At 42.2% G+C, this 11,928-nt stretch overlaps 2 protein-coding genes across 3 annotated transcripts in view; one reads left to right on the forward strand and one right to left on the reverse strand.

The window, feature by feature from the left end:
- Positions 1-8,387, reverse strand: part of CDC20B (cell division cycle 20B) — a 31,745-nt gene extending 23,358 nt beyond the window's left edge. Inside the window, exons 1-3 of the mRNA XM_015848734.2 lie at positions 8,297-8,387; positions 8,003-8,073; positions 4,421-4,513 (exon numbers count right to left, since the gene is read on the reverse strand). Of these exons, the coding sequence (XP_015704220.1) occupies positions 4,421-4,513; positions 8,003-8,065 (156 nt within the window). The 5' untranslated portion in view covers positions 8,066-8,073; positions 8,297-8,387. The remainder of the gene's footprint in view (positions 1-4,420; positions 4,514-8,002; positions 8,074-8,296) is intronic.
- Positions 1,315-5,505, forward strand: GPX8 (glutathione peroxidase 8 (putative)). 2 transcript variants are annotated; one of them, XM_015848738.2, is made up of 3 exons: positions 1,330-1,593; positions 2,195-2,456; positions 4,749-5,505. In XM_015848738.2, the coding sequence occupies exons 1-3, from the start codon at positions 1,387-1,389 to the stop codon at positions 4,910-4,912; spliced, it is 633 nt and encodes a 210-aa protein (XP_015704224.1). In that variant the 5' UTR covers positions 1,330-1,386; the 3' UTR covers positions 4,913-5,505. The 2 variants fall into 2 exon arrangements, with proteins under 2 accessions (XP_015704225.1, XP_015704224.1); XM_015848739.2 differs by lacking the exon at positions 2,195-2,456 and having other exon boundaries at positions 1,315-1,593.
- Positions 8,388-11,928: the final 3,541 nt, after the last annotated feature.

Raw genomic sequence — 11,928 nt, forward strand, 5'->3', positions numbered from 1 at the left:
TTCTTCTGTCCCCTCCGCTAGAACACCATGCTCTTAAGGCTCAGGCCAGGCTGACTTCAAGCCTCATGTATGCCCAGGTCACAGAAAACATCCATGTAAGCACTGAATTATAGTAATACTATCTCTCAGGCATCTCTCTGTCATACAGAACAGTATGAAACTCTTTGTAGACTCTCATTAATGTAAAGAAACATGCAGCTTATCTCTTTAGAGAACATGATAGAAATTTCAGCATTCCATGATGATACTGTACAAATCATATGAAATTGAGGTGATACCAAAGCCACTGAAAAGCAACAGACACACTCAAGGTTTCACCTTTTCAAAGTTCCTGTTCTCACCTCATCCCTAAAAATGTAGTCTCTGAGTGCAGAATTAAAAGTGGAGTGAAAGGCAAAACACGAGGCAGAAATCATTCTTCAGTGGTAGTTTGGACCAGGAGCAAAAGAAAGTTAACAGGGACTTACAAAGCAACAGGGGCTGAAAGATGACGATAGCTTTGAAAAGTCCACTAACAAGAGCATAAGGATAAAAATCCTGCAAAATGAGAGAGAAAACGGAATGTACAGAAGGAAAGATAGAAGACCTAAACAAGGGGGAGATATGAAAAAAGACTGTTAAAGAGTGTATTTTACAATTGCCTCAACAAAATACCTTTGGAGCTACACAGCTTAGATCTGAAACTCTCAGCTAACTCTGCTCCTGTGAAGGCCTTCCATCTTCTCATCTCCACATAGCTAACAGCCAAGTAGGCTGTAGCAATTAAAAAAATAAAATAAAACAAAAAATCCATCACCAATTTTGTGTCGCTCCAAATGTAAGAAAAATCATTCTTCTTTCCTTAAGCCAGCCTATAAACAACCTTTTTTCTCCCTACTTGTGAAAATAATACAAACCTGCCTCTGTCACATGGCAGCTGTTAAGAGGCAAAGCAGAGGCTGCAGACAGGCTTCTGTATTTCTACTTGCCTACATGCACAGCTGGCCCCAGATTGCTCCAACTCAGGCCTGTCTGACTGTGTCAGAGACACATGAGGGGCCCATAGGATGCCAGAGCCGCATTACAGACACACAAACAAGGCTCCAGGGCAATTCCTCAGGGCAGCATGCAGGGTGATACAGTGGTCCACAAAGGTTGGCCAAACAGAGCAATCAGCATCCTTAGGTGATGGCAACATGCCTTTTTATTTATTTATTTTTTCCTAGCAAGGGGCATTTACATACTTTACCAAGCATTGTGAAGGCCAGCGGAGGCATTGTGAAGCGAAACGGCTGCTTCTGAAACTGTGACAAAATGAGCAGCTTGTCCTTTTTAGTCTGAGTTGAGTTTCATATTTCAGCTCCTCCTTCACATACCAGGCCTGCCCTGACTCCGATCTTTTCGAAAATGGAGCCTCTCACCACCGCCTATCCTCTGAAATATTCAGTGCCCAAAGCTAGAGTCTTTGTTGTTTTTCTGTCCATGTTTTTTTGTACAGCAGTCCTCTGCCTTCTGCAGCTCAGATTTTTTAAGCCTAAAACTAAAGATTTTTATTCTTTTGAAATCAAGGATTCACGCGGAAGAATCATTTCCTTGGAGAAGTACAGAGGGAAAGTAAGTTACGACTTCTTTATGTATTTTCTTTGATTCTTCATTGAAAAGCAGATGTCCATTTCTAGGTAAACAAAACGGATTGTTGTGGGAACTTACAGCAGAGTTTTGTGCTAAATTCCTGCTAAAGAAACACTAAACTAGAGAGAAATTTATTTTTTCTAGGCCTGCTTCCAGAATCAACTATTAGAACTAATAAAAGAAAAAAAGAAATATGTTTTACTCATCATAAATTAATATAGTCTTGAAATTGAATTTATGCATTTTGATGTTAGTTAAGAATGGTAGCATGTTCTGTTGAATATTAAAGGTATATCTGAGAAATATGGCTTTAATGTCTGCTCTAAATACACCGGTTTTCTTCATGCTTAAAACTGAAAGCTTCAAGTTTATCCATATACTGAACGTTTAAAGCACGACATCTCAAAATAAATGCTTTAGTTGCTATCATTCTTATCAGCTTAAGGAAATAATGATCCGAGAAATTCTGTCTAGCTCCCAGGCAGAACAATGCTGGTAGGGGGATATCGCATGTTAAGGCTTAATGAAATCTCTGTGCCACCTCCAGTCTCTTTCTCAGTATTCTCACTTTATTTCTCCAAAGGCAACTTTGGTTGTAAACGTGGCAAGTTACTGCCAACACACAGACAAAAATTACATCGCTCTGCAAGATCTACACAGGGAGTTTGGTCCCTCCCACTTCACTGTGCTGGCCTTCCCCTGCAATCAGTTTGGAGAATCAGAGCCCGGCTCAAGCCTGGAAATAGAGGCTTTTGCCAAAGGGAACTACGGAGTAACCTTCCCTGTTTTCCACAAAATCAAGATCCTGGGATCAGAAGCAGAGCCTGCCTTTAAATTTTTAATAGGTAAATATTTTATTTCCTCCGCTGAGCTGCATATAAGCATGATAGTCTTCTTCAAGTCCAGAGTTTAACAGGCCCAGCTTGAGCATGCATACATTATTTGTCTTCGTAGTCTATGGAGATAAAAAGACATTTTTTGCACAAAACTTATCTCATTTTAGTGTGGATATTTAAAAAATTTAAAAAAAAAAAAAATCAGAAAATATGTACCCTGAAAGCATCCATTTCTCCTCACTGATGATAAAAACATCTTACTGTGGACCAGCCTGGATAGAAACATATGGTGATGGACATATAAACCTTAATTCAAAGGTCTGAACCACCTATAAAATCCTATTTCAGATTATATGACTTTTGTTAGAAAGATTTGTTTTGCTGGTATTTTTTTTTTCCAACACAGAGGCATATAACTAATAATGCCTTAATGTTGCTGGAAATTTTAACATAAAAACATGCAGATGAGAAAATCCTCCTTTAGCAAAGAGTCATATGTCTAACTTATAAGTAATGTAAACCAGGAATATACAGTAGGATATATAACCACTGATTCGCATTAATTTGTATTGTATCTATGACACCCAAGAAGGAGACCCAAACATGCATTGCATCTTCCTGCTCACAAATGGGATCACAGCTACCTAGGCCAGTACCTGTAAGCTACCAAGTTACAGGTGCTTCTCCAAATAATTACACTAGTCCTATGAGAGACTCAGGTAGCCCTCTGCCTTTTGTAGTTCTTCACAGCTCCTCTTGTCAAAAAACTGTATCAACATTTAAATGAAATGTCTTAAACCACTTAAGCCCTTTTCTTCTTCCTATAGTCTCTGTTTACATTCCCGAAAATTACTATAATTGTCCACCTCATTTAGGAGACTCTTAAGTAGTGGCTGTTGTCATCTGAATTGCATTTCTTCCTATCTTCTCTTAGGCATGTCACTAAACATATCAGGCAAACCCTCACTGTTATGAGTTTCTCCATCATCTAGTGGAATTACTGAATGCACTCTGGAGATGCCTCTCTGCTCATTACAGAGAAGACTAGGGCAAGTAGGTGCTAGATTTGGGTGAGATGAAGCCAGGCACTGGATCCAGATATTAACTTCCAGTGTCAGATATTAATATTTACACAGAACCAGGTCTGCTATATTCACACATTCAGTACTCTAACATACATGATACTCTGATACTCACGCATTTTGAAATAACACCTTTCTTGTTTCTGAGTTATACTGGCTCATATTAAATTACTGTGCATCTTCAGTTAAAGAGGAAACTGTCCTTCATTTGCTTGTCTTGACAGTCAGAAGGCTGACCATCTTCATGCTCCTTCTGACTGTGACTGTTACTTAGCATTTTTCCAGCACTGCCAGATAGCTCAATGCAAATAAGAATTCACTGATAGTAGAATATGGTGTCAGGGCCTTCACACAACTACTTCTCATTACTTTCATAGCAGCAGCAAGACATTTTGCTGGGCAAGTGAAACATCTGTAGCATCATCCTTCCATATCCTGTGCATTTGTACTCAAAATATTCATATACACTAACAATCACTGAAAGAGTATCTGAAGATGGGATTATGGCACCTAAAGACTGATTCTTGAAAAAAACAAGTCTCTGAAGATATCGTTACTAGCTGGGTCAGAATCTCTGAATCACTGATTACCATAGAGTCCTCTTGCAATCATAACATTACTAGTATAGACCAAGGGCAAAATTTATCACTATTCCATGTTCCCTAATCAAAATCTTCTAGTTTTCTCATATTTCTTCTCTCAAAAACAGACTTCCTTTAAAATCTGTGAGACTCTCAATGACAAAACCAGAGGCAACATATTGCTTTCTGACTCCTCTAGGAGTCATACAGTTTCTGATTTCTGATCATTCAGAAATTATCAGATATTAATGGCAGCAACACTACCAGTAGGGTTTAATTTCATGGGATGGAATGAGCTGAGTTAACTCACCATCAACATTATGGCTTCCTGCTCCCATTTCACTTTCCATAAACCCACATAAAACTGGGGATTCCCCAGTGAGTGTGTAATCCAATATCCTTCCTGTAAAACAGGATAGTAAAATTAGACTCTTCTGAACAGTTTCACCTGTGGGGAGAATACGATTCACTTCTTACTTTTCAACATGGTCATATTCATTGATTTCAATGAAGTGAAAGTTCTAGCAAAGAACAAGATGGGATTACTTCAAAATGAATACATGAAGAATTGCTGCAGGATAATGAAACAATTACAAGGGAAAGGGAGTCACTAAAATTATCTTCTGCCATTCTTACAGATTCTTCAAAAAAAGAACCTCGCTGGAATTTCTGGAAATACCTTGTCAGCCCTGAGGGTAAAGTTGTAAAATTCTGGAGACCCGAAGAGCCCATGGAAAGTATCAAGCCAGAAGTAGCATCATTAATCAGACAGATCATAATGAAAAAAAGGGAAGACCTCTGAAAAACCGTTCACTTTGTGAATCCATTCAGTGGCACAGATGCACAACCTTACTACATTCCTGGGAAATGCTGCTAGAAGAAAAACTATCAGGGGATATATTTTTTAATTTTGGTGTTAGTATTTTCAGCTACACTATGTCATTTAAAGTTGGGATGACTTCTGTAACAGCCTTGAGAACCACTGAGATTACTGAAAATGGCAAGGCAATCAAAACATTGCAAGAATGGACCTTCAGTTTACATGCAGTTCTTTAAATTGTTAACAGGAGCTAATTACAATTGCCATCAGCAGGCAGATAGCTAAAAGGAATAGGGCTGGTGATGAATTACTCTGTACTTGTACCAGAAAATTTCATTTTCCATTTACCAGTGAAAATACGTTTTGATTCTCAATTAACACGTAGCCATTTTGACTGAAGGACATGGGACTGAGAACCATAATACCAGGGTTTATAGACACAAATGCAGCTGACCATACCAGCTTTATAATATTGACAGATGAAAATGTCTGAATTGTGAAACTGTCAACTTAGTTGTAAAAAACTGTACATAGAAAATAAGATTATGAGAAGTAAAAGAAAAAATGCAAAAATATTTCTTTGCCTGCCTTTGTGTATTATGATTCATTTCATTTTTCCAGCAATACCCTTATCTTCCTCAGCCTTCTCCATACATTTGCACTGCAGTGCAGGGCCTTGGCTGCCAGCTCATCTGCTGGATTTCCAGTTTTCTGACATGGATGCAGATAGGGCCTTTCTGCATGTACATGAGTGCTTATGGTAGGATTCAAAGGGCAACAAAAATCAACAGCACAGCATCCTAAAAGACATCAGCTAGCACAGCTTTCTGAGGCTGTCCAATACATGCACCCCAGCCACCTATTAGAATAAGCCTCAAAATAGAAGCTGAAAAGGGGGAGAAAGTTTCACACAGATTATTTTATTTACACCTAAGTGTAAGCTGAAAGGTCACCAGTTCAGAGTGGAATTCACCAACACACAAGAGCCTGTAGTTCATCAGATGTTTCTTACCCTACCCACTTTTGCTCATTTTCAATCATTTTTTTCATCAAAGGACCTAAGTTTCAGTGAATCAGAGCCATTGTTTTTCTGCCAGTTCCTACTTAAGTAGGTTTTCTCCTCAGCTGGAATCACACACACCTCTTCACCTGAAGCGATGTAACAGTCACATTAGCAGACATAAAAAAAACATCCACATGGGACACAAAACCTGAAGTTTTACTAAAGTCACTGACTTAAGTTAGCAGAATTGTCAGAAAACAGTTTGATTAGCTACATAATTGTGCAAAACACAGTTAAACATATTTTTATCAATTCTGTCAGACTGCAAAACCTTCTTTCAGCTGGCATAGGGCTCCATACCAGCCAAGGACCTGATGAGGTGTTTGTAACAACAGCGTTTGCATTCTTGTTTCAGTAGTGACACAGTGATGTGTTAATGCAGCAGTGTAGTTAGTTGCTGGTACTTGAAGTGCAGCAAGCAAACTAACAGTACACTGCCTAATCACCACACACAGCACTAGGTGGACACCAACTCTGCAGAGCTCCACAAACACTGCTACTATTCTTTTCCACAGATATTCATTTAGAGGATTTACAAGGCACATTAATTGCTTCGTTTGGATGCTCCTATGATAAACAGATTCTTTTGCAATCTATGAAGTGCCAAGATTACGATAAAGGTAATAATATGTTGCTTGTGACAGTATGTGTGATAGAAGTTTGCAGTGTCATATGAATCAGAAGAATCAATTTGCTCACAGCCCACAACCTGCTATTTCCTACTCAAATTGTGCTTCCTGGTGCAGATTTTTAGGACATCCTTGGTCACAAATTAAGTTATTTTGTGGAGCAAGTGGAGAAGAAAAACTCTAAAATTGACTTCTCTTTTTTTCCTGTGGAATGCAAAGATGATTATTTTTTCAGATATAGCCAGGTAGTTAAAAGAAGAAGAATCAATCAAGACAATGCAAAAGACTCTACACATAAAAGCAGCACTCTCCGGTTTGATGCTAAAGGTATGTGGAGCAGGATAGCAGCTGCATGTTAGCTGATGTCAAGAGTTCCAAACAGCTAACATACACTGCCACCCCACCGCACACAGAGGCACCACCTGCGCTGCTGGAAATCAGATCCCTAACGCGCACCACAGTGCCCGCCTCCAAACTGCTGTAGTCTGTCCCTGCAGCAGGTGGCAGTGTGGTAGCGACTGCTCCATTCAGCACAGCGGTCACTAACAGCACACTGCCTTCCAGCCACGGGGTCCATGCAGCGTGAGATTTCTCGTGCCTAGAAGACAGATCTCATTGATTACCTCAATTCAGCACCATTTCCTCTTTTGAGATTCATGCTCAAGAGTGTGTATACATACATATACATATGCAAGCAGTAAATGCCTTCATGGCACAGATAATTTCTGATTTGTTAAGACTTGTAGTACAGTAGTAGCACAAAACCTATGTGAAGTTTGACAAGAACCAGACCCCAGACTGTCAAAAAGAAAAAGATCAGAAAATTGTTGTGAACAGACTCTCACAAGCACCAGTATGTTATCTCCACTTTGTATTACACACACTTGTTTCTGTCCTGTTTGTCCATGAGCAACCACATCGGTCATTGCAGGAGCCCAGGCCTGGCACTAAATGAGCCTGGAGTCTAATCTAGAGTAGATTTTCTCATACTGAAATAACAATTATTGCTGATTACTTCATAGTACAAATTAATCTCAGGTGTAGAAGCACACTGTGCCTCCATTTACAGATATGAGGAAAGCCTGAAGACCCCAAGACTCAAGCTCAGGGTGGGTGGAGGTAACACTTTGCCCCCAGCACTTATGCTGATGGAAAGCCCTTGGAAGCAATGCTGAAGCCAGACACTGAGGTAGATGTTCTGTATCAAACTGAATTAATAGCAAATGTGAAGTTAAGAAGGTGTAAGCATTAACAAGAAAGTAAAAAACCTGTAATCCCTGTGTCTCACAATCACATTCTAGAGCCTCCTACTTTCCCTTCCCCAGAAATACAGAAAAGGAGCACTAAGCAGCCAAGAGCAAACATCTGTTCTGCCCTTACCTCAGCCACTTCCTGTAGGTTTCGCTCCCTCGTCCACACAAGGTCTTTTCCGAGCACACTCATAACTCTTCCTTGAAAAAAACGAGGCACAGCACTCCGTGAACACAGGGCTCCCAGGGGCAGCAGTTCCTCACCCTCCACCCTCCATCCCCGGACAGGTGCAGTCCTCGGGCACCTGCAGCCCCATATCCTCGCCGGGCTCTGGTACCCCATGCACCGTACCCACAGCCGGTACCCCCCGCCCTCACCCTCCCCCCGGCAGACTTTCCTCCTCCCCGGTTCACCCCTGCGGACCTGCCTGAGCCGTCCAGGTGAGCGCCCTGACCGCCGGGCTCCCGCAGCGGTTCGGCGTTCAGGTGTGTGCAGGCCGTTGTCGGCAGATGTCCCCGGGGAAGCAGTGCCACCCAACCTGCCCGCACTCACTCTTTAAGTGTCCCCGGGTGCGGCCGGCGAGGCGGGAACTCGATGCTGGCCCGGCCCAACCCGGCCCGGCTCTGCCCGCCGGCGGGACGCGGCGGCGCCAAGGAGCGGCGGTAGCGGCAAAGGAGCGCGGAGCGGCGGGACCCCAACGGCAGCGGGGAGCGAGTAGCGAGGCGGGCGGGGTCCGCCCGGGGGCGGGCAGCGGGCAGGGAGCGAGCCGCAACCCGCTATGCGGGACCCCAGTGCCGGGCGGGGGCGACGGCGAGGCGCTCAGCCGTCCCTGTGGTGATGCCGGCGGGACAGGGGGCTCGGTGCGCACAGAGCTGCTTCTCAGGGCTGGCTGTTTGGCCTTGGAACCCTGCTGGAGCAGGGCTTAGTGGAATCCGAAGAGATAGCGGGGGAGAGGAGCTGTTACCAACAGACTTATGGCTTTTATTCAAAGTTCAGAGCGGTAGTCTGTCGGCTTTTGTCATAGGCTCCAGTTTGTGCAGTTACACCAATTCAGTTCTCTAACAGCGAGAGCTGAGGGACACACAGCATGACAGGGAGCCCATTTTTCCTCATTCTAACTTCTGTGTTTCAGAATTAACGTTAGAATCATTGAATCATTGAACCATTCGAATTGGAAGGGACTTTTAAAGGTCATCCAGTACAACTGCCCTGCAGTGAACAGGGACACTCAGAGCTGCATCAGGTTGCTCAGAGCCCAGCCTGGCCTCCAATATCTTCATGGGTGGGGAATCCACCACCTCTCCAGGGAACCTGTTCCAGTGCATCAACATCATTACTTTAAAAAACTGTTTCAGAAGTGTCATTTTGTAATCTCACTGCTATTGGTAAGCAGACAGCAAAGGACATGCATGCTACCAAGTGTCTGAGTCACTCAGAATCATTGTCACAACCTGTGTAAAATAAACAATAAGGAGAGCACTGCCAGACTTTCTCCACAAACACTTGCCTGCAACACTCAGGTGTTCATTTAACTGAAGATGAACTCTTCTTACCCGAATAATACTCAAGCAAACATCGCCAGCCAACACTTCTCCGTGCAGTCACTGCCTGGAGGCAGCGCTGGCAAGTGTTGCAGAGCCAGCTGAAGGTAACAGGTCACACATACCCAAAACCCAAGCAAAGTGTGTCCAACAGTTACCTACCAGACCACTCCCAGGGCTTCTAACAAAGCTTCAGCTTCCTGAGACTTACTGAGAAGTACCTTTAAGATGAGCAAATTGGTGACAGTGCAATGTTAAGTGAGAATATTTTGTCTCATAGTGCAATGCTTTAATGGATTTACCACGTGAGAGCTTTATGGCTGCAAAATGGAATAAAAACCTGAGGTCTTTAGGGTTAGCAAGCATTTGATTGAATAAAACAGAGCTAGAATTAATCAAACTTCAGTGGAGGAAATGTTACAAACAAACAACTTGAAACACCCTTAATCTAAGATAACCATTATGAAACTGTTGTCCAGTTGTCACAGTCGGTCAGGCATGTTACCAATCTTATAAAAAATAAAGAAAGGAGAAAGAGAGAGGGAGAGAGCAATCATTGCTGTGTAACTGTGTAACTCTTTGCAAGAAACCAATTACACACACTGCCAGAAGTCTCCTGTGGAATTCAGCAACTATTCTCGTTTTCTGACACTTTCAGGATACATTTGTACAATGAAAGCAACTCTCCCCTTGGAGAACATGTATTCGTTGTCTGCACATGGGGCAACATACACATCAACCTTGACAGTCTTTTGTATAAATGTGATCTTGTTCTTACCACGTATGAGTTAACCCATCTTAAATTGTTAAATTGCTTAAATTGTTCTCTTTCTGGCCTGGGGGAAAACAAACAAACAAACAAACAACAACAAAATGACAAGCAAAGGGCCCTTACCAGCCTGGGTGACACCTGGTAACATGTCAGGACTCTTAATAACTTGGCTGCTGTCTGAGAATCCAAGAGGGTTAAGATGAGATTAGCAGAGAAAGGCTTTCAAGAAAAAGTAATGTGACTCACTGCAACCAGTGTTGCAAGCAGTGACTCTTGCTCATCAGCCTTCAATTCATGCACACACACATTACAAACAAGTTCAAAGAAAAGATTTTGTGCTTTTTTCCATAAAAACTCCTTATGAACAGTGATTAACGAGTGGAAAAAACAAAACAAAACAAAACAAAACACCACTATTCTATAGATTTGCTAACAGATTTTAGATAACTAAATCCTGAAATAAGTCAATGCTAGACCAAAACCAGAAATAAGCAGAAGTGCCATGGGGAAGCATTAATTGTTCTGTTCTTGTTTAAAATGCCATGTTGGGCTGTTTGTTAAGTTTTACCATGTCAAGTATATCCTTAAAGCTGACTTCTTCACCTGAAGTGCCTAATATTTTGGAAATTATGTGATAAGTGAGAGCTCCATTGCCATTTACAAACTGGGAATTAATTGTAAATGATGCAACTTTGTTTTAGAAAAGCTGCCCACAGCAGACCATGTAACTTCTGAAATACTACCAGCACTTCACTAAAGTTTCTTCAGAATGAAATCAAATGATTAAATGTCTTGATTTCTCTCTCGCCTTTTCTTCTTTTAAGCTACACATTATGGAACACGTGCAGCCAATTGCTCCATTATTTCACTTACATACAGGAAATGTGGGTTTGCAGTGTTCAATTTCTGTTAAGCACCTTCCCGTGAAATATGTAGAAACTGTAATTTATCTTTCTGGCAGCAGATAGTGCTAATATGTTTTGGTTCAACACAGCCAAGATCAAGGTCTTAAGCCTGGATTGTGGCAACCCCACACTATCAATACAAGCTGGGGAATGAAAGGATGTTCACAGCCTTGATAAAAGGACCTGGTGGTGCCTGTGGATGGGAAGCTGGACATAAGTCAGTAATGTGCCAGCTCAGCCCAGAAAGCCAGCCATATTCTGGGCTGCATCTAAAGAAGCAGGGCCATCAGGGTGAAGCAGGTCATCCTGCCCCTCTACTCTGAGCTGGTGAGGCTTCACTTGGAGTACTGCATCTAAATGTAGAATCCTCATTACAGGAGACATGGACCTGTTGGAACATGTCCAGAGGAGTGCAAGAAAAATGACCCAAGGAATGGAACACCTCTCCTACAAAAACAGGCAGAGAGCTGGGGCTGTTCAGCCTGGAAAAGTGAAGGCTCTTGGGACACCTGAGAGCGGTCTTTCAGTATCTAGGTTTCAATATCTAAAGTTGCATTAACACAACAGACACATTAGCAGTGTCTGTGGTGACAGGACAAGGGGAAATGCTTTCAAACTAGAAAAGGGTAGATTTAGATTGAGTATAAGAAAAAATGTTTGTTAAGATAAGGGTGGTGGGGCAACAGAGCTGGATGCCCAAAAAGCTGGTGGGTGCTCCTCCCCTGGAGGCCAGGATGGACCAGGTTCTGAACAACCTGACCTAGCTGTAGGTGTCTATTCTCACTGCAGGGGAGTTGGACTGGATGGCCATTAAGAATCCCTAATCCAATTCAAATG

The sequence above is a fragment of the Coturnix japonica genome, chromosome Z, assembly GCF_001577835.2.
Source record: "Coturnix japonica isolate 7356 chromosome Z, Coturnix japonica 2.1, whole genome shotgun sequence".
NCBI lineage: Eukaryota > Metazoa > Chordata > Aves > Galliformes > Phasianidae > Coturnix > Coturnix japonica.